Raw genomic sequence first — 21,909 nt, 5'->3', positions numbered from 1 at the left:
ATCCCCACCTCACCGCAGTTTTCCCCCCTTGGTGTCCATATGTCCATTCTCTACATCTGTGTCTCAACTTCTGCCCTACAAACTGGCTCATCTGTACCATTTTTCTAGGTTCCACATACATGCATTAATATACGATATTTGTTTTTCTCTTTCTGACTTACTTCACTCTGTATGACAGTCTCTAGATCCATCCACGTCTCAACAAATGACTCAATTTCGTTCCTTTTTATGGCTGAGTAATATTCCATTGTATATATGTACCACAACTTCTTTATCCATTCGTCTGTGGATGGGCCTTTAGGTTGCTTCCATGACCTGGCTATTGTAAATAGTGCTGCAATGAACATTCGGGTGCATGTGTCTTTTTGAATTACGGTTTTCTCTGGGTATATGCCCAGTAGTGGGATTGCTGGGTCATATGGTAATTCTATTTTTAGTTTTTTAAGGAACCTCCATATTGTTCTCCATAGTGGCTGTATCAATTTACATTCCCACCAACAGTGCAAGAGGTTTCCGTTTTCTCCACACCCTCTCCAGCATTTGTTGTTTGTAGATTTTCGGATGATGCCCATTCTAACAGGAGTGAGGTGATACCTCATTGTAGTTTTGATTTGCATTTCTCTAATAATTATTGATGTTGAGCATCTTTTCATGTGCTTCGTGGCCGTCTGTATGTCTTCTTTGGAGAAATGTCTATTTAGGTCTTCTGCCCATTTTTGGATTGGGGTGTTTGTTTCTTTGATATTGAGCTGAATGAGCTGTTTATATATTTTGGAGATTAATCCTTTGTCCGTTGATTCATTTGCAAATACTTTCTCCCATTCTGAGGGTTGTCTTTTCGTCTTGTTTATGGTTTCCTTTGCTGTGCAAAAGCTTTGAAGTTTCATTAGGTCCCACTTGTTTATTTTTGTTTTTATTTCCATTACTCTAGGAGGTGGATCCAAAAAGATCTTGCTGTAATTTATGTCAAAGAGTGTTCTTCCTATGTGTTCCTCTAAGAGTTTTATAGTGTCCAGGCTTATATTTAGGTCTCTAATCCATTTTGAGTTTATTTTTGTGTATGGTGTTAGGGAGTATTCTAATTTCATTCTTTTACATGTAGCTGTCCAGTTTTCCCAGCACCACTTATTGAAGAGACTGTCTTTTCTCCATTGTATATCTTTGCCTCCTTTGTCATAGATTAGTTGACCATAGGTACGTGGGTTAATCTCTGGGCTTTCTATCTTGTTCCATTGATCTATGTTTCTGTTTTTGTGCCAGTACCATATTGTCTTGATTACTGTAGCTTTGTAGTAGAGTCTGAAGTCAGGGAGTCTGATTCCTCCAGCTCCGTGTTTTTCCCTCAAGACTGCTTTGGCTATTCGGGGTCTTTTGTGTCTCCATACAAATTTTAAGATGATTTGTTCTAGCTCCGTAAAAAATGCCATTGGTAATTTGATAGGGATTGCATTGAATCTGTAGATTGCTTTGGGTAGTATACTCATTTTCACAATGTTGATTCTTCCAATCCAAGAACATGGTATATCTCTCCATCTGTTGGTATCATCTTTAATTTCTTTCATCAGTGTCTTATAGTTTTCTGCATACAGGTCTTTTGTCTCCCTAGGTAGGTTTATTCCTAGGTATTTTATTCTTTTTGTTGCAATGGTAAATGGGAGTGTTTCCATAATTTCTCTTTCAGATTTTTCATCATTAGTGTATAGGAATGCAAGAGATTTCTGTGCATTAATTTTGTATCCTGCAACTTTCCCATATTCATTAATTAGCTCTAGCAGTTTTCTGGTGGCAGTTTTAGGATTCTCTATGTATAGTATCATGTCATCCGCAAACAGTGACAGTTTTACTTCTTGTTTTCCAATTTGTATTCCTTTTATTTCTTTTTCTTCTCTGATTGCCGTGGCTAGGACTTCCAGAACTATGTTGAATAATAGTGGTGAGAGTGGACATCCTTGTCTCATTCCTGATCTTAGAGGAAATGCTTTCAGTTTTTCACCATTGAGAATGATGTTTGCTGTGGGTTTGTCATATATGGCCTGTATTATGTTGAGGTAGGTTCCCTCTATGCCCACTTTCTGGAGAGTTTTTATCAGAAATGGGTGTTGAATTTTGTCAAAAGCTTTTTCTGCATCTACTGAGATGATCATATGGTTTTTATTCTTCAGTTTGTTAATGTGGTGTATCACATTGATTGATTTGCGTATATTGAAGAATCCTTGCATCCCTGGGATAAATCCCACTTGATCATGGTGTATGATCCTTTTAATGTGCTGTTGGATTCTGTTTGCTAGTATTTTGTTGAGGATTTTGGCATCTATATTCATCAGTGATATTGGTCTGTAATTTTCTTTTTTTGTAGTATCTTTGTCTGGTTTTGGTATCAGGGTGATGGTGGCCTCATAGAATGAGTTTGGGAGTGTTCCTTCCTCTGCAATTTTTTGGAAGAGTTTGAGAAGGATGGGTGTTAGGTCTTCTCTAGATGTTTGATAGAATTCACCTGTGAAGCCATCTGGTCCTGGACTTTTGTTTGTTGGAAGATTTTTAATCACAGTTTCAATTTCATTACTTGTGATTGGTCTGTTCATATTTTCTGTTTCTTCCTGATTCAGTCTTGGAAGGTTATACCTTTCTAAGAATTTGTCCATTTCTTCCAGGTTGTCCATTTTATTGGCATAAAGTTGCCTGTAGTAGTCTCTTAGGATGCTTTGTATTTCTGCGGTGTCTGTTGTAACTTCTCCTTTTTCATTTCTGATTTTATTGATTTGAGTCCTCTCCCTCTTTTTCTTGATGAGTCTGGCTAATGGCTTATCAATTTTGTTTATCTTCTCAAAGAACCAAATTTTAGTTTTATTGATCTTTGCTATTGTTTTCTTTGTTTCTATTTCATTTATTTCTGCTCTGATCTTTATGATTTCTTTCCTTCTGCTAACTTTGGGTTTTGTTTGTTCTTCTTTCTCTAGTTTCTTTAGGTGTAAGGTTAGATTGTTTACTTGAGATTTTTCTTGTTTCTTTAGGTAGGCTTGTATAGCCAGAAACTTCCCTCTTAGAACCGCTTTTGCTGCATCCCATAGGTTTTGGGTTGTCGTGTTTTCATTGTCATTTGTCTCTAGGTATTTTTTTATTTCCTTCAGTGATCTCTTGGTTATTTAGTAACGTATTCTTTAGCCTCCATGTGTTTGTCTTTTTTACGTTTTTTCCCCTGTAATTCATTTCTAATCTCATAGCGTTGTGGTCAGAAAAGATGCTTGATATGATTTCAGTTTTCTTAAATTTACTGAGCCTTGATTTGTGACCCAAGATGTGATCTATCCTGGAGAATGTTCCGTGCGCACTTGAGAAGAACGTGTAATCTGCTGTTTTGGGATGGAATGTCCTATATATATCAATTAAATCTATCTGGTCTATTGTGTCATTTAAAGCTTCTGTTTCCTTATTTATTTTCATTTTGGATGATCTGTCCATTGGTGTAAGTGAGGTGTTAAAGTCCCCCACTATTATTGTGTTACTGTCGATTTCCTCTTTTATATCTGTTAGCATTTGCCTTATGTATTGAGGTGCTCCTATGTTGGGAGCATATATATTTATAATTGTTATATCTTCTTCTTGGATTGATCCCTGGATCATGATGTAGTGTCCTTCCTTGTCTCTTGTAACATTCTTTATTTAAGGTCTATTTTATCTGATATGAGAATTGCTACTCCAGCTTTCTTTTGATTTCCATTTGCATGGAATATCTTTTTCCATCCCCTCACTTTCAGTCTGTATGTGTCCCTAGGTCTAAAGTGGGTCTCTTGTAGACAGCATATATATGGGTCTTGTTTTTGTATCCATTCAGCCAGTCTATGTCTTTTGGTTGGGGCATTTAATCAATTCACGTTTAAGGTAATTATCGATATGTATATTCCTATGACCATTTTCTTAATTGTTTTGGGTTTGTTTTTGTAGGTCCTTTACTTCTCTTGTGTTTCCCACTTAGAGAAGTTCCTTTAGCATTTGTTGTAGAGCTGGTTTGGTGGTGCTGAATTCTCTTAGCTTTTGCTTGTCTCTAAAGCTTTTGATTTCTCCATCAAATCTAAATGAGATCCTTGCTCGGTAGAGTAATCTTGGTTGTAGGTTCTTCCCTTTCATCACTTTAAGTATATCATGCCACTCCCTTCTGGCTTGAAGAGTTTCTGCTGAGAAATCAGCTGTTAACCTTATGGGAGTTCCCTTGTATGTTATTTGTCGTTTTTCCCTTGCTGCTTTCAATAATTTTTCTTTGTCTTTAATTTTTGCCAGTTTGATTACTATGTGTCTCAGCGTGTTTCTCCTTGGGTTTATCCTGTATGGGACTCTCTGCGCTTCCTGGACTTGGGTGGCTATTTCCTTCCCATGTTAGGGAAGTTTTCGACTATAATCTCTTCAGATATTTTCTCTGGTCCTTTCTCTCTCTCTTCTCCTTCTGGGACCCCTATAATGCGAATGTTGTTGCATTTAATGTTGTCCCAGAGGTCTCTTAGGCTGTCTTCATTTCTTTTCATTCTTTTTTCTTTAGTCTGTTCCGCAGCAGTGAATTCCACCATTCTGTCTTCCAGGTCACTTATCCATTCTTCTGCCTCAGTTATTCTGCTATTGATTCCTTCTAGTGTAGTTTTCATTTCAGTTATTGTATTGGTCATCTCTGTTTGTTTGTTCTTTAATTCTTCTAGGTCTTTGTTAATCATTTCTTGCATCTTCTCAATCTTTGCCTCCATTCTTATTCCGAGGTCCTGGATCATCTTCACTATCATTATTCTGAATTCTTTTTCTGGAAGGTTGCCTATCTCCACTTCATTTAGTTGTTTTTCTGCGGTTTTATCTTGTTCCTTCATTTGGTACATAGCCCTCTGCCTTTTCATCTTGTCTTTCTTTCTGTGAATGTGGTTTTTGTTCCACAAGCTGCAGGATTGTAGTTCTTCTTGCTTCTGCTGTCTGCCCTCTGGTGGATGAGGCTATCTAAGAGGCTTGTGCAAGTTTCCTGATGGGAGGGACTGGTGGTGGGTAGAGCTGGGGGTTGCTCTGGTAGGCAGAGCTCAGTAAAACTTTAATCCGTTTGTCTGCTGATGGGTGGGGCTGGTTTCCCTCCCTGTTGGTTCTTTGGCCTGAGGTGACCCAACACTGGAGCCTACCCAGCTCTTTGGTGGGGCTAATGGCCGACTCTGGGAGGGCTCACACCAAGGAGTACTTCCCAGAACTTCTGCTGCCAGTGTCCTTGTCCTCATGGTGAGACACAGCCGCCCCCCGCCTCTGCAGGGGACCCTCCAACACTGGCAGGTAGGTCTGATTCAGTGTCCTATGGGGTCACTGCTCCTTCCCCTGGGTCCCGATGCACACACTACTTTGTGTGTGTCCTCCAAGAGTGGAGTCTCTGTTCCCCTCAGTCCTGTTGGAGTCCTGCAATCAAATCCCACTAGCCTTCAAAGTCTGGTTCTCTAGGAGTTCCTCCTCCCGTTGCTGGACCCCCAGGTTGGGAAGCCTGACATGGGGCTCAGAACCTTCACTCCAGTGGGTGGACTTCTGTGGTATAAGTGTTATCCAGTTTGTGAGTCACCCACCCAGCAGTTATGGGATTTGATTTTATTGTGAGTGTGCCCCTCCCACCGTCTCATTGTGGCTTCTCCTTTGTCTTTGGATGTGGGGTATCTTTTTTGGTGAGTTCCAGTGTCTTCCCGGCGATGATTGTTCAGCAGTTAGTTGTGATTCTGGTGCTCTCGCAAGAGGAAGTGAGCGCACGTCCTTCTACGCCATCTTGAACCAATCTCATCCACTGTGTTTTCTTCTAAGAGTTTTATAGTTTTAGGTTTCATGTTTAGGTCTTTGGTATTCAGTTAGTTTTTGTAGATGGTGTCAGATAAAGACTCCAACTTCATTCTCTTGCATATAGATAATCTAGTTTTCCCAGCACCATTTGTTGAAAGGACTGCCTTTCCCTATTGAATTGACTTGGCACCCTTGTTGAAAAATCATTTGACCATATGGGCTCTTTATTTTATTCCAGTGGTCTATAAGTTTATCTTAATCACTGTTTTGATTACTGTAGCTTTGTAGTAAGTTTTTAAATCAGGAAGCTTGAGATCTTCAACTGTGCTCTTCCCTTTCAAGATTGTTTTTGGCTATTTGGGGTCTCTTTAGATTACATATAAATTTTAGGATGGATTTTTCTATTTGTACAAAAAAATGTCACTGGGATTTTGATAGAGATTGATTGTATTGAATCTGTAGGTAAAGTCTTAACAATATTGTGTTCCAATTCATGGATAGAGAGTGTCTGCTTATTGGTGGCACCTTTGCAATGCTTTCTAGTTTTCATTGTGCAAGTTTTGCTTCCATGGTTATGTTTATTTCTAAGTATTTTATCCGTTTTGATTCTATTGTAAATAGAAATATTTTCTTTTTAAAAAAAATTTATTTATTGATGGCTGAGTTGGGTCTTCGTTGCTGCACGCGGGCTTCCTCTGGTTGCAGTGAGTGGGCTACTCTTCGTTGTGGTGTGCAGGCTTCTCATTGCGGTGGCTTCTCTTGTTGTGGAGCACAGGCTCTAGGTGCACGGGCTTCAGTGGCTGTGGCATGCAGGCTCAGTAGTTGTGGCTCACAGGCTCAGTAGTTGTGGTGCATGGACGTAGCTGCTCCGCGGTATGTGGAACCTTCTGAGACCAGGGCTCGAACCCATGTCCCCTGCATTGGCAGGAGGATTCTTAACCATTGTGCCACCAGGGAAGTTCCCTAATTGCTTTCTTAATTTTCTTTTCAGGTTGCTTATTAAGTGTACAGAAACGCAACTGATTTTGGGGTTTTGATCTAATATCCTACAACTTTGCTGAATTCATTTTTTCTAACAGGTTTTTTTGGGTGCAATCTTTAGGGTTTTCTTTTCTTTTTTAAAAAAATAAATAAATAAATTTATTTATTTATTTTGGGCTGTGTTGGGTCTTCGTTGCTGCATGCAGGCTTTCTCTAGTTGCAGCGAGCAGGGGCTACTCTTTGTTGTGCGCAGGCTTCTCACTGCGGTGGCTTCTCTTGTCGCGGAGCACGGGCTCTAGGCGTGCAGGCTTCAGTAGTTGTGGCTCGCAGGCTCTAGAGTGCAGGCGCAGTAGTTGTGGCGCACGGGCTTAGTTGCTCTGCAGCATGTGGGATCTTCCTGGGCCAGGGCTCGAACCCGTGTCCCTTGCGTTGGCAGGCAGATTCTTAACCACTGCGCCACCAGGGAAGCCCTAGGGTTTTCTATGTATAAAGATCATGTCATCTGCAAACTGAGACAATTTTATTTCTTCCTTTCCAATTTTGTTACTTTTTTCTTTTCTTTTCCCTTGCTCTAATTGCCATGGCTAGAACTTCCAGTAGTGTGTTGAATAGAAGGTGGCAAAAGTGGGCATTCTTGTGTTTTTCCTGATCTGAGAGGAAAAACTTTCAGTTTTTTGCCATCAAGTATGATGATATCTAATCGCCGTGGGCTCTTCATGTATGGCCTTTATTACCTTAAGGTAGGTTTGTTTTTTTTTTCCTTATCTGTGTTGAGTTTTTATCATGAAAGGGTATTGAACTTTGTCAAATGCTTTTTCTGCATAAATTTGAGATGATCCTATGGTTTTCGTCTTTCATTTTGTTAATGTGGTTTATTACATTGGTTTTTTCAATTAATTTATTCTTGGCTGTGTTGGGTCTTCGTTGCTGTGCGCGGGCTGTTTCTAGTAGTGGCAAGTGGGGGCTACTCTTTGTTGCAGTGTGCAGGCTTCTCATTGCAGTGGCTTCTCTCGTTGCGGAGCACAGGCTCTAGGCACATGGGCTTCAGTAATTGTGGCACGTGGGCTCAGCAGTTGTGGCTCATGGGCTCTAGAGCACAGACAGACTCTAGTAGTTGTGGCGCTCGGGGTTAGTTGCTCCATGGCATGTGGGATCTTGCCAGACCAGGGCTCGAACACATGTCCCCTGCATTGGCAGGTGGATTCCTAACCACTGTGCCACCAGGGAAGTCCCTACATTGATTTTTTTCATGTGGAATCATCCTTACATTCCAGGAATAAATCCCATGTGGTGTTGATATATAATTCTTTGAATGCGGTATTGAATTAGGTTTGCTAGTATTTCGTTCAGGATTTTTCTATCAGTATTCATCAAGGATATTGGTCTGTAGTTTTTTCTTATAGGGTCTTTGTCTGGTCTTGGTATCAGGTTAATGCTACTCCCATAGAATAAGTTAGGAAGTGTTCCCTCCTCTTCAGTTTTTTTGGAAGAGTTTTAGCAAAATTTGATGTCAGCTTATGTTTAAGTATTTGGTAGAATTCACCAGTGAAGAAGCTGTGTGGTCCAGGTCTTTTCTTTGTTGGGAGGTTTTTTCCTTCCTTCTTCTCTGTGTGTTCTTTTCTCCATACCCGACCCTTTCTTTTGAGATACAATTGTGTTGGGAGGTTTTTGATTAATGACTTAATCCTGTTGCTATTATTGAATAGGGCTATTCATACTTTCTGTTTCTTCATGATGCAGTCTTGGTAGGTTGTGTGTTTCTAGGAATTTGTCCATTTATTCTGGGTTTTCCAGTTTGTTTTGTCTCTAATGTCTCCTCACTCATTTCTGATTTTAGTTATTTGGGGGCTTATTGGTCAATTTTGTTGATCTTTTTGAAAAACGAAATCTTGGTTTCATTGATTTTTGTCTATTTTGTTTTAATTTGGTCATTGACTTCTTCCTTCTGCCAGCTTTAAGTTTAATTAGTTCTTCATTTCCTGGTTCTTTTTATTTTATAATATTTATTGGACTATAGTTGATTTACAGTGTTGTGTTAGTTTCAGGTGTTCAGCAAAGTGAATCAGTTATACATATATCCACTCTTTTTTAGATTTTTTTCCCATATAGATCATTACAGAGTATTGTGTAGAGTTCCCTGTGCTATACAGTAGGTCCTTATTAGTTATCTATTTTATATATTGTAGTGTGTATGTATCAATCCCAATCTCCCAATTTGTCCACCTCCACCCGCCTCCCCCGCTTTTCCCCCCTGGTAACCATAAGTTTGTTTTCTACATCTGTGACTCTATTTCTGCTTTGTAAATAAGTTGATTTGTACCATTTTTTTTAGAGTCCACATATAAGCAATACCATGATACTTGTCTTTGTCTGTCTGACTTCACTTAGTATGATAATCTCTAGGTCCATCCATGTGGCTGCAAATGGCATTATTTCTTTCTTTTTTATGGCTGAGTAATATTCTGTTGTATATATGTACCACATCTTCTTTATCCACTCCTCTGTCAAAGGACATTTAGGTTGCTTCCATGTCTTGGCTATTGTAAATAGTGCTGCAGTGAACATTGGGATGTATGTGTCTTCTTGAATTATGGTTTTCTCTGGATATATGGCCAGGAGTGGGCTTGCTGGATCATATGGTAGTTCTATATACATCTATATCTATATATCTATCTATATCTGTATCTGTATCTAGATCTATCTATATCTCTTAAGGTAGGTTTTTTGACCATGCCGCATGGTGTGCAGGATCTTAGTTCCCCACCCAGGGATTGAAGCCACACCCCTGCATAGTGTTAACCACTGGACTGCCAGGGAAGTCCCTCATATGGTAGTTCTGTATTTAGTTTTTTGAGGAACCTCCATACTGTTCTCCATAGTGGCTGTACCAATTTACATTCCCACCAACACTGTAGGAGAGTTCCCTTTTCTCCACACCCTCTCTAGCATTTATTTATTTATTTAAATTAATTTTTATTGGAGTATAGTTCAATTACAGTGTTGTTAGTTTCTGCTGTACAGCAAAGTGAATCAGTTATACATATACATTTATCCACTCTTTTTTAGATTCTTTTCTCATATAGGTCATTACAGAGTATTGAGTAGAGTTCCCTCAATACTCTTATTAATTCTTACAGTCGGTTCTTATTAGTTATATATTTTATATATAGTAGTATCTACAGTATATGTCTATCCCAATCTCCCAGTTTATCCCTCCTCCCCCCTCGATAACCATAAGTTTGTTTTCTGTATCTGTGACTTTATTTGTTTTGTAAATAAGCTCATTTGTACCATTTTTTTAGATTCCACATATAACTGATATCATATGATATTTGTCTCATTTACTTCACTCAGTATGATAATCTCTAGGTCCATGTTCCTGCAAACGGCATTATTTCATTCTTTTTTTATGGCTGAGTAATATTCCATTGTATATATGTACTACATTTTTATCCACTCCTCTATGGACATTTCAGTTGCTTCCATGTCTTGGCTGTTGTAAATAGTGCTGCAGTGAACATTGGGGTGCATCTGTCTTTTTGAATTATGGTTTTCTCTGGATATATGCCCAGGAGTGGGATTGCTGGGTCATATGGTAATTCTATTTTTAGTGTTTTAAGGAACCTCCATATTGTTCTCCATAGTGGTTGTATCAATTTACATTCCCACCAATGGTGCAAGAGGGTTCCCTTTTCTCCACACCCTTTCTAGCATTTATTATTTGTCGATTTTTTGATGGTGCATTTCCTAGTTCTTTAAGGTATAAATTCATGTTGTTGATTTGGGAACTATTTTTTTCATGTAAGCATATACAGCTACAAACTTTCTTCTTACTGCTGCTCTCACTGCGTTCTATAATTTCATTTGTCTCAAGATATTTTCTAATTTCCCTTGTGATTTCTTCTTTGATCAGTTGTTTAAGGTAATAAAATAATTGTTTGATTTCCGCATATTTGTGGATTTTCTAGTTTTACTTCTGTTGATTTCTAGTTCATTTCATTGTGATCAGAAAATATACTTTATATGAGTTTAATCTTTGAATTTATTAAGACTTGTTTTGTTGCCTAACGTATGATCTGTCCTGGAGAATGTTCCATGTGCACTTGAGAAAAATGTGTATTCTGCTGTTGTTGGGTAGAATGTTCTGTTAATGTCCATTAGGTTCACTTGGTCTGTAGTGTTGTTCAAGTTCTCTATTTCCTTATTGATCTTCCATCCATTAATGCAAATGGGGTATTGACTCTCCTATATTACTGGGTTGCTATCTGTTTCTCCCTTTAATTTTGTCAGTGTTTGTTTCATATATTTAGGAGCTCTGGTTTTTGGTGCATGTTTCTAATTGTTATGTCATCTTGGTTGGTTGACCCTTTTATCATTATATAATGTCTTTGTCTTGTAATAGTATTTTTTCTAACAGTGTATTTGTTGTTTTAGACTATTCATGGAATTTGCTGGGAATAGAGATTATGGGATGATAAAATCCCATTAACATTGTCATGAAAGTAGATGAGATGGAATCATTAGAACTGAGAAGACCTAGCCTTAAAACAGGAAGGCAGCATCTGTCTCCCCTGAGAGGGAAAGGAAGCTGGGATGGACAGAAAGGATGATGTATGTGAGAAGTGGATATTGAGAGAGTTTAGGCCTGCCTCTGAGGCACCTTGGTAAATGAATGAGGTGGCCCTGTCAGAAGGGTTTGGGCAGGAGGATTCAGGAGAGAGGTGTAGGAGGTGGGTAGGATTTAAGGGGGAAAATAGTTTCCCTGTGTTATTAAGGGGCATGGTGTAGCTGTGAGGAATGAATAAGCTAGTTGCCAAATTAAGACCAAGAAAAATATCCCCAGACCCTCAGTAAGAACAGAGATTTTCCCTATTCTCTTCCCCTTTAATATGTGGTCTGGTTTTTTTCAGTACAAATATCTGAAATGTAAAAGTGAGCCTCATGTTAAGATCGAAGGGAAGGACACTGATGACTGGCTCTGTGTGGACTTTGGTAAGTTATTTTGGCACATTTTACAGATAAATATTTGATATTGCACTAATCTTGAACTATTTTCAGTTGTAAAAGGATTGAGATCTGAGTGTTTCTCCACATACATTTTTTTTTAACTTTAGAATTTTATTTTTTTATACAGCAGGTTCTTATCTCCGCATACAATTTTTGAAGTGTGTCTAAAATAAGTTTTCTTATAACTTAGTTGGTCTTATTCACATGTGAAATCCTCATCTCACATGGTATGTATGTGAGTTGTCATACAGGTCAGAAAGCTGGTGGAGAACAGGATGGATAACATGGGAGAGATCCCCTAGTGGTGGTGGAAGGCACCTTGGGGTACACATAATCTTGGCCGTAAATAACTCAGATAAGGTGAAGGGCATTCTAGTCACAGGGAAGGACAAGAGCAGAGGACTAGAATTTTGAAAAGATTTAACAAATTTGGGTATTAATGCATGCATAGTTTCAAATTATTTCCCCAAAAGATAGTTAATACAAAGGGAAAAACAGTAACTGAAGAACTGTGAAGGGTCTGAGATTTTATCTTACCTGTAAGCTAACAAGTTAGTCAAGGTTTGATGAAGCACAGTTTGTTACTCAGCAATAGCAGTAGCCAGCATCAAGCAGCATTTTTGCACCAGGGTCCCTGAGCAACACAAGACCAGATGGCACCTGCACACAAAGTTCCACGAGAAGAACCCTGAGATTGGGGTATCCACATCTTTTGTAATGGGCAGGAAGCAGGCCTGCATTTGCTCTGGTGGAAAACACTTTTTCGGCCAAGGCTGTATGTCAGGGTTTCTCAGCCTTGCCACTAATAACATTTTCGGCCAGGTAATTCAGGTGCAGAGGAATATTCTGTGTATTGTAGGATGTTCTCCTTCTCCTCTCCACCCCCCCAACTGTGAAAATCAAAAATGTCTCTGATTGAAAACCACTGCTGTAAGCACACTTGCGCTTTGATCCAGAGGGAGACAGTAGTTCTGAGAATATTTGCCAACATCCTTAAAAATAATAGTCCAGAACAAAAGCCTGTCGGTGCTTTGCTCACAGGCTGTGCAGAAATGTGATGATACCCTTGGAGGACTGTCTCCCAAGCGAAACCCATCACGAGTAATGTTACAAATTGATATCATATACCTCCTGTATGATGCACTGAGAAAAGCACAGCATCACTTCTGTGGTATTTTTGCTGGATGGTGTCCACAATTTGCATTTCTAACAAGTTCTCAGATAATGCTAATCTGGGTTTCACACTTTGAGAACCACTGTTCTTACTGTCACAGAGGTTTATGAGATCACAAGGGTAAAGGCAAATGAACTGCTTCTTCATTGTAAGTCTTATCTGTCCTTGATAGGCAGCATGGTGATTCATTTGATGCTTCCAGAAACCAGAGAAACCTATGAATTAGAGAAATTATGGACCCTTCGTTCTTATGATGACCAGTTAGCTCAGATAGCACCTGAGACCTTACCTGAAGACTTCATTCTTGGAATAGAAGATGACACTTCATCTCTGGCTCCTGTGGAGTTTAAATGTGAATAAAATGATATGAACTGCTTTAGTCATTTCAGATTTGGATTGAGTCACTTATAACTCCTAAACCCTGCCTAGCTGGTTGTTGTCAAAACAAGTCTTATCTATGGACACTAATCCTAACTGACACATGGAAATTGTAGGTAAGTGAGCTAATTCTCACACCATGAATCAGTACATTCAAACTAAAATTAATATATTATCTTTGTTCCTGAGATCTCAGCAGGATTTCCTGGAAGTTGCATTGGCCCCTGTGTTTTACTTGAGCTCTCTGCTAAGAGTTTATTTTTATTTTATTTTTTGCTGACAAAGCAAGAGACTTTATTGGGAAGGGGCACCCAGGTGGAGAGCAGGAGGGTAAAGGAACCCAGGAGGACTGCTCCACCACATGGCTCACAGTCTCGTGTTTTATGGGAATGGGGTCAGTTTCTGGGTTGTCTCTGGCCAGTCATTCTGGCTCGGGGTCCTTCCCGGTGGCGCACGCATGGCTCAGCCAAGGTGGATTCCAGTGAGAGGGATTCTGGGAGGTTGGCAGGACATATAGACTGGAGTCTCCTCTCTCCTTTTGACCTTTCCTGAGTTCTTCCAGTTGGTAGTAGCTTGTTAGTTCTGCATTCCTTACCAGGACCTCCTGTTTAAGATAACTCATGCAAGTGGTTACTATGTTGCCTGGCCAGGGCAGGCAGTTTCAGTGTTTCCCCTAACATCTCCTCCATGAGAGACTTCATACTCAAGATAATTCTTGGGAATTGGAGCGGAGGTCACTTTCTTCTGTAACTACTTCCTGCTGAGAGTTGGCGTAGTCCTGTAGAGTAGAAGTCCGAGTAGAAGTCTCTCTCTACCTGATGTAAATTGAGGTATTCTGTGCCCGAAACTGGCGTTCATCCTTGTAGTAACAGCAGTTTAGCTGAAACTGTTGGACCCTGTGGGGGATGAACCTTTTAAGCAGTTGAAACAGACAAGGGCCAAACAGGAGGCCTAACAGGACGGTCATCGCCAGGCCCAGAAAAGGCAGGCAAAATTTGGGGTGAGGGCTGCAGGGTGTGTGACTTTCTTCTGATCGATTGGTAGTGAGGTAACAGGGCAGTGCTCCAGGAATCTTGCCCTCAGCCTGAAGTTAACATCCTGCACCTGGGTGGGGGCCTTAGTTCCTGCAGAACTCAAAGATATTGTTATGCATAGTCCTTGAGGTGGAACCAGGACCCTGCTCCTAGGCTGTACCACTACTTGACTGCTCCTCCCGTTTTTGCATCCCCTCCCTTCCCTGATTAGCAACTGTTTGAATCTGCCCTTTGGAACTCAGGGAAGGTCAAGGAGGCTGAGTGAAGCCTATATCCTACAAACAAGAAACAGGGGACAGAGAAAGGTTTTGTACTCTGGAGCCCCCCAGAGTCCTGCCCAGTTCCAGTTCAGGGAACTGGGCGACAACAGTGCTGGCCACTTCGTGCTACAATAGGGCATAGTCCTGCCTCAATTTGGAGAATAGACACTGGACTGGAAATATTTCTGATTCCCGAGTCCTGGATCTGAGTCTTGTATGATTAAAATCTCAATCCCTTGGTCTGCCATTTTGGTGTAACAGACCCAATGAGAAGTAGTTGGAGGAGTGACAACGGGATTTTAATAGGCAAAATAAACGTCATTTCTTTTCAGGAGAATAAGCCTGAAACACAGTCTGGACCTGGTGCTTTGGGGAGACTTGTAGCCACGTAGCCAGTTGCCTAGTTTGAGGTAGGTTTTAACTTTTAATGTGGTATTAACACATAGATAACAGGTGCTATTGGTCATCAAACATGTCTCTTCTTTTTGTTAATGTATGATCTAAAGCAATTCCGTTGTCTAAAAATGTAGTAGTTATAAGAGGAGACCTTTAAAAAGTAAGGTTGCAGTTACCAGCTGCCAGCAGACATTATTTTGAGAACGGCTGGTGGCATCCAAGTCTGACACAGCTCAGAAAACTCAAGTTCTTAGCAATACAGGGACTTGCCTGAAATCACACCCACAGTGTCATCTAGTTATTTTCTTGGATGTCTAAACCATAGCTACTCCATTTTGACTTTTAATTGTAATATTCCCCTTAATATAGCCAAAGCAGATGTCGCCATTAATGATGTTAGTGTTTCTCTAGGTATGAGAAGATGCAAGAATCTGGGCCCATAAAATCTTCTCCTGAAAATATCTATCTATATCTATCTGAAGACCTGTTCTGCCAGTTTTTCCCAGAGCACAGAGTGCCTCATTCCTGTTCTCCACTCTGAACTCCTTTTCAGGGGGTGTTGAAGGTCAGCAGCTGCAGCAGCTCATGATTTAATCTTTGTAGAGGCAGACAGCAAGTGCCAATGGCGAGCGCCAATTTCCAGTCAGCAGGGCTCCTTCGTGGTCATAAATTTGACCATGGTTTGGGGGGCATTTCATGACCATTTCATTCCACAGTGCTAGGAATGCTCGTTCCCAGGCCTAGCAAAGTGTTTTCAGAGTTTAAGTTTAAATCTTATTCTGTAGAATAGTATAGCCAAAAATTTTAAAACAATAAAGCAGAAAACATAGCCACCCCACTGGTCCTGTAACGTAAAACCTTTAATTCTCAGTTCATATGCAACAGTATTATCTAGGTTCACAGTAAGGACATTGGTAGATACTGGTGCCTACCTTGAGATTGACATAGCATTACTAAAAATCTAAGTTTACACTTTGACCAAATTCAGGACATTCACATTAATTTGAAAAGCCAAAAATAAAACATACTACACAGCAGGCTGCACCTGATAATGAAACACTTTATTCTGCATCAAGGTATCTGGAAAATGAAGCTGCATTTGGGGCACATTACAGATGAGGAATGATCCATATGTGGTGAGTACAAAACTCAATTACAACAGAATTATTTCCTAGTATTACCAGATACTCCATTACCAATGCTTAATTGAAAGTAAAACATGATTTGCCACACTAGAAGGCTAGAAGTGAAACATGACAGAATTTAAACAGGCAGATATAAATGTAGCACCTATCTGTATTTAAAAAAAAAAAAAAGTTGGAAAAATCAAATACTGAGGAAGAGCTCTGGCCTTAAGCACATTTTACCCAAAATCCAACCAGAAAGCCAGTCCATTACTTTTTTTTAAAGCAATTCATTGTATGGAAGAAAATGATGAATGCTAGATGAATTCAGTGACAAAAAGGGCACTTTTTGGCTAAAACTACAAAATAAACTGATTTTCTGAAAACATTTAGGAAAACATTTCAAGTCATTTTCAAAATGTTTAAATGATACAGTGATCTTCAGAAAAACTTATACCTAGTCTGTAGAAATTCATCTTGAAATACAAATGAAGCAAAATGATTTAAGGGTTATTATATATGCCCTTCAGATTAGTATAGTATGACGACTGTGATCATTTAATGAACAAAAGAAACAATTCTGAGAGCAGTGTGGCCTTGGAGACCACCCACACCCACATGACTGTACACACCAGGCTTTGCCATCAAGTTAGGGAATGGGTGAGTGCGTTCAGTATCAAAGGTCAAATGTATTGTATCACAGTCACTCAAATTATATTCCAAAAGTTGTTCTTGTATTTTTCTACCTTTTGACTTATTTTCAAATAACTGGTTGCAGAGAATGCAGAAATCCTGCTGCAATTTATGTAATATTCTAGGTGGCCTTTCATTCTTCTTGATTTATCATTGCTTAAAATCTTCAAAATAGCTTAGTGTGAGGCTCATGACAGTGCCTGGCACGGGCAGATGTAGCCTTTTTATTGCCTTTAAACACTGTCACACCGTCTGACTGCCCCATTGGTCTTCACAAAGCAATTCTTTTGGGGTCTGCTCCAAGCATAGACCAACTGATCTGAAATATATTGGCAAACTAAGCATCCTGTAAGGCAAGCTGAAGCTTTCTTCTTACCAATCAATTTAAAGTTCACAGGAGCTGCATGTCTCCGTAGATACACTTGCTTTAGGTAGTGATAGTCAAAAGCACAAAGCATTTATGCATTCAATCACATAGCCAAACAAAAAAACCCTGAAGTCTCCTGAAGCCATTTATTAAAACTAGCCGTTCCAAAACCTCCTGCAGCCACTTTGCTCTGTTAGTACCATCAAAAACTTCCCTACCATAAACAAAAAAATAAATGGTATTTGCTGCTCTCCAAATATAGGCACTGCTCCGTATCACTGAACATTTACTGGATTTTCCAACTAATAACTGTCAAAAGCCTCAAAAAACCTGAAATTAATTTTCCAGCTTTACTGTCACCAGCCAGAAGTAAAATTTTTTTCTCAGTTATTTGCCTGTTAGCTAATTTTATTTTTTAAAAAACAGTTGGACTTACCTTTATAAAGTATATAAAATTTTCAGAAAAAAACAAAACAATTTTGCTTTCATTGCATTACTGAATACCTGAGGTAGTTGAGTAAAAATGCACATTTAATACCCCTGCCAACACCATTCAGCACTTCCCTTAGGTTATTTGTGTTAGTGTTACATAAAACTGAGAACAGTTTTTCTATGCTAATAGCTTAACATTTAAGTTCTTGTAATAATTCTATTCTGATCCAATTTTAACAATTGGACATAGGAGCAATCTATTTTTATTTATTTGATGAATTTAGTAAATGCACCATTAAGCCAATTTCTGGCATTATGGGGGAATGAATATTAAGAAAAATTAGAATATTTGTTATACTGAGAATACAACAAAAGGGAAGTGCAGAGCTCCTCTCTTTCCCTCCCTCACCCCCTAATTTTTTTCTTTTTTTAAAGCTGGGTGTCATACATTTCAGAGAGCATAAAGTATACATTCTCACAGAGACAGGAGTTCGAAAGTTGCCTGGTCCACAGAAACAACCGGCTAGGTAAAAACTTGTGCATGTGATTCTGGATAGGGGTTCAGCGCCCGTCTGTTGGTTAAGCAATCTGTCTTTGGTTTGGCATCTGCCTCTGTGGTGGGCTGTCTCCTGAGCCTTCACTTCCGTCTTGACTGAGGTGGTCCACTTTGCAGAGCTTTCTGCTGTTGGTGCTGCTTTACCTGAGTCAGAATTTCCTGAATTTTTCTCTGGGCAACCTGCAGTAGGAGAGAGCTTTGAAATTTCTGCCTGATCAAGTATGACCAAAAGTTAATTTACTCTTCCATTTCAACAACTTCAAATTGAAATTTATTTGAAGATTAGAAGATACATACTTAATAGTTTCCTAGCAGAGTCTCTGAAATCACCTGCTAAAAGGGGGATTAAAAGTGTTAAGCACCAAGCAGCCTGAAATATTTATATGACATGGGGACACGCATGGGAGGAGGATCCCTCAGGAAGAAGAAAGCAGCAGGAGAGCTCACTTATCACACTAGAGCCCACTTGCCTGGCAAGCATAGAAGTGACCAGTTATTTTGACGACCACTTGGTCGTTCTCATCAGGCGTCTGGTCACGAGGGACAACAACTTCTGCGCTTGACAAATTCTGGAGCTCATTCACCTGAAGGAGATAAATACAAATCATGTTAAGTGGAGTTGTTCTTTTTTTTTTAAATTACCATTTCCTTACTATGTACCAAAATACTGAGCTTTGGCTTTATAATCTCATCTAATAATACTAATAATTCTATCCGTTTATTAGTATTGTCCCCATTTCAAGATAATTAAAACTAAGCCTTAGTGAAAGAAACTGACTCGCCCACAGTTGCATAAGTTAATGACAAAACCAGATTTAACCCCTGAAAATCTGATTCCAAAATACACACTTTCAATCACTTCAGAATTGTAAATAGCTTTGCAAATGACTTGGAAGTTTTATGTGTTAAAGAGAAACTGGAAACCATTTGCTTTTTTCAGTTACAGAGGTGTAAGTTATAAATGTAGATGAAATTTTTTAAAGTTTCTTTTCATGTCCTTGTTTGCACAATAAAAGTAAAAAGCTGATGCATATCAACAGAAATGCAAAATGCCCCTTATAAATATGAGACAGTTCTCCCATACAAAGTGGTCTGAAAGAGAGGCACTGCTTTCACTGGTAGCTGACACCAACACTCAGGAGGAACAAAAGGCAATCTTCTCCAAACCTTGGCCCGGGCGGTCCTGCTTTTTATAAGTTAGCCAAAATTTAGGGACTTGGAACTCCTAAGTACCTTTCAACGCTTTCCCTTTCATACCACTGCACAGGTTTTGCTGAAGTACTTGCCGTTTTGCCTCCTTTTCCAATAACTCTGCCAGCAGCAAAGGATGGCACTCTGATGTGAGCTTCAAGTTTCACCTCTTCTTTAGGACTAACAAAGTTTTCTTCTTTAATTTTTCCATAAATTCTTCCCTGAGCCTACAGATGAGAACATATCTCATCAGTGTCATTCATGTAGGAAACGCAAAAAGGTCCATTAACTTTAAAGATGGCCCGGATCCACTGGAACAGACCTTTGCAGTGATACATCTGCATTTGATAGATTGTGGAACGTTGCACAAGAGGTGGAAAAGTAAGGAAGTCCTAGAAGAGGTTGACAACAATAATAACTATACATCACAGATATACATCACAGATGAGGCAATTGAATGATTGATGAAATAAGATTAAACCATATTCTTCTGACAAAAACGGTTAAAGGCAATAAGTTAGCAGTCAGCCTAACTAAAATAAATAAATTTTTGCAAATGACCATTTGCTTTCCAGACTTGAAAGGTAAAACCTCTCCTGCTGGCAGTAAGATAGTAACTGCATTTTTCTTGAGTAAGAGACTTCAGAGGAACTACAGAGCCACCTATTTGAGGCTCACAAGAAGCCAAGCCGATGTCTAAATGGGCCAGCAAGGAATTTTCTAGTTTAAACATTTCTTCATCTTAGCCAGATGGTTTCTACTTCGACTAAGGCTACAAAATCAAGTTAACATGCACATCTGACAGTTACAGTCAAACATATCCTGTCACTTGCTGCATACAACTAGAAGTTATACATAGTATACCTCTCCTATTATGTACAACCATTAATTTGCTCTGGTATACACCAAAGGAAAAAGAAGTCAGAGTTGGTTTCATCTGACAAGCTGCCACAGCAGAGAACAAAAACAAAAGTACCCAACACGTTTTCATTGGTGCAGAAATGATAAGCTCATTTTAGGGGGTTACAGCAAAAAAAAATCCATCTTGTACCCTATCTTCCATTCATCCTCAAAGTCTCAGGCCACAGATGTAGCTATCAACACAGTCAAAGGACGCAACGGATATACATTGTCCTCCGAAACAAGCTCTTGAATTCATAAGAAAAAATATGGGTTAGGAGGTTTACTATTACTTAGATGTCTAAAATAAAATAATTTATTTGTAATTATCACTGATCACATAAATGACATTTAAGCATTATAGCTTTTCTTAAACATCCCATTTAAGACAACTGAACAACACAGGCATAGGAGGATACAGGGAAACAAACTCTGAATTCCCCAGCATACAAGCATTATGAAAATTGCTAGACAGTTAATTCCATTTATAGGATAATAAGACCATAATTGATGTTTGTATTTATCTTTTAGTATTTCAAACTAAAAGTGACTGGCTCTGTAAGTCTGGGATAGGAAGCAGTTGTCAGCATCTCTGAGTTTTGATCTGAACTGCCTGGAACCACAGGGCTGGTATGAGGAAGTACATTCCTTGACCCAAGTTTGAGTCTAGCCAACTGTACCCCACATCTCAAAGCACCTCCTTTTGTTTCCTGTTCTTCCTATAAATGAAGTGAAAAAAGCTTTGGATTTTTAGTGAAAAATGGCCCATGGAAAAATAGAGGTCAAAGAAAGTGATGGTTTAAAAGGAGGGAAGAGGTGGGCACTTGTTAACTTAAGAGAAGTAAGGCTTAAGGTTAAAGAGTTACCCTGTTAACACAGCTGCTAAGTGGTAGGAACAAGGCAGGGGTTTTGGATAAATTACACTGAATTGAGTAGCTGCTTTTACCTGTGACAAACAAGACACCCTACGGAGTTTTATGAGAGAAATCACATACTCAAAGGTATATTTGTGAATTTGAGGATCTGGCAGGGTCTTAGTCTGATTCATCCCGAGTCTGCTCGGCACCACCACCAGCACATTTATGTTGTACTTACTATGTGTCAGGCACTATTCTAAGTAATTCACATATTGTTTAAACCTTATATATTGTTTAAACCTTAGAACCTTGTTTAAACTTTGTGGGTGTTTTTAACCCCGATTTTATAGATAAGGAACTAGGCGGAGAAAGGTTAAGTAACTCGCCCAAGGTCACACCACTGGTAAATGGTAGAGCTGGGATTTGAACCAGCAGCCTGGCTACCGAGTCTCTGCTCTTCACCACCCTGCTACAGCACCTCTCAGGACACGGTGGGAGGCATTCCAGCCCCAAAGGCCCCAAACCCCAGTATGACCAATGGTTCACACCAGGACAAATCCCGTAAGAGTTCCTGCCATTTCTACCTCTAAAATTCAAAAGATTAGAGTGGCTTGTTGACCAACTGTGGACAAGGGCTAACAGTTAACCCAAGGGTAAGAGCAAACGGGGACATTTTAATTCAAGGTTGAGGCCTCTCTGGGACAAGAGGAAAAACTTGAGAACAACAAGGCATGTGAATCAGACTTGTAAATTTCAGTCTTAAGGTCTCACCTTCACACATGCT

The 21,909-nt window shown here is 39.4% G+C and overlaps 2 protein-coding genes across 11 annotated transcripts in view; one reads left to right on the top strand and one right to left on the bottom strand.

The window, feature by feature from the left end:
* The window catches only part of MALSU1 (mitochondrial assembly of ribosomal large subunit 1), a 125,615-nt gene that overhangs the window by 8,553 nt on the left and 95,153 nt on the right, over positions 1-21,909 (top strand). For 7 of the 9 annotated variants that reach the window (XR_014246446.1, XR_014246447.1, XR_014246448.1 and 4 more), the window contains exons 3-4: positions 11,667-11,748; positions 16,082-16,141. Coding sequence is in view for 6 of the 9 variants with exons in the window: in XM_082398607.1 (XP_082254733.1) it covers positions 11,667-11,748; positions 16,082-16,131 (132 nt within the window). In the remaining 3 variants the exon portion in view is untranslated. Of the gene's footprint in view, positions 1-11,666; positions 11,749-12,003; positions 12,797-13,109; positions 13,321-16,081; positions 16,142-21,909 lie in introns of those variants that run through there. The other 2 variants (XM_082398611.1, XM_082398606.1) reach the window with 2 other exon arrangements.
* The window catches only part of IGF2BP3 (insulin like growth factor 2 mRNA binding protein 3), a 147,487-nt gene continuing 141,623 nt past the window's right edge, over positions 16,046-21,909 (bottom strand). For both annotated transcript variants that reach the window (XM_082398391.1, XM_082398392.1), the window contains 3 exons: positions 19,464-19,595; positions 18,648-18,761; positions 16,046-18,357 (listed from right to left, as the gene is read on the bottom strand). In XM_082398391.1, the coding sequence (XP_082254517.1) occupies positions 18,259-18,357; positions 18,648-18,761; positions 19,464-19,595 (345 nt within the window). In that variant the 3' untranslated portion in view covers positions 16,046-18,258. The remainder of the gene's footprint in view (positions 18,358-18,647; positions 18,762-19,463; positions 19,596-21,909) is intronic.

Source organism: Balaenoptera borealis, assembly GCF_965194805.1.
Source record: "Balaenoptera borealis genome assembly, chromosome: 7".
NCBI classification, from domain to species: domain Eukaryota; kingdom Metazoa; phylum Chordata; class Mammalia; order Artiodactyla; family Balaenopteridae; genus Balaenoptera; species Balaenoptera borealis.
This window is presented reverse-complemented; position numbering and strand designations above follow the sequence as displayed.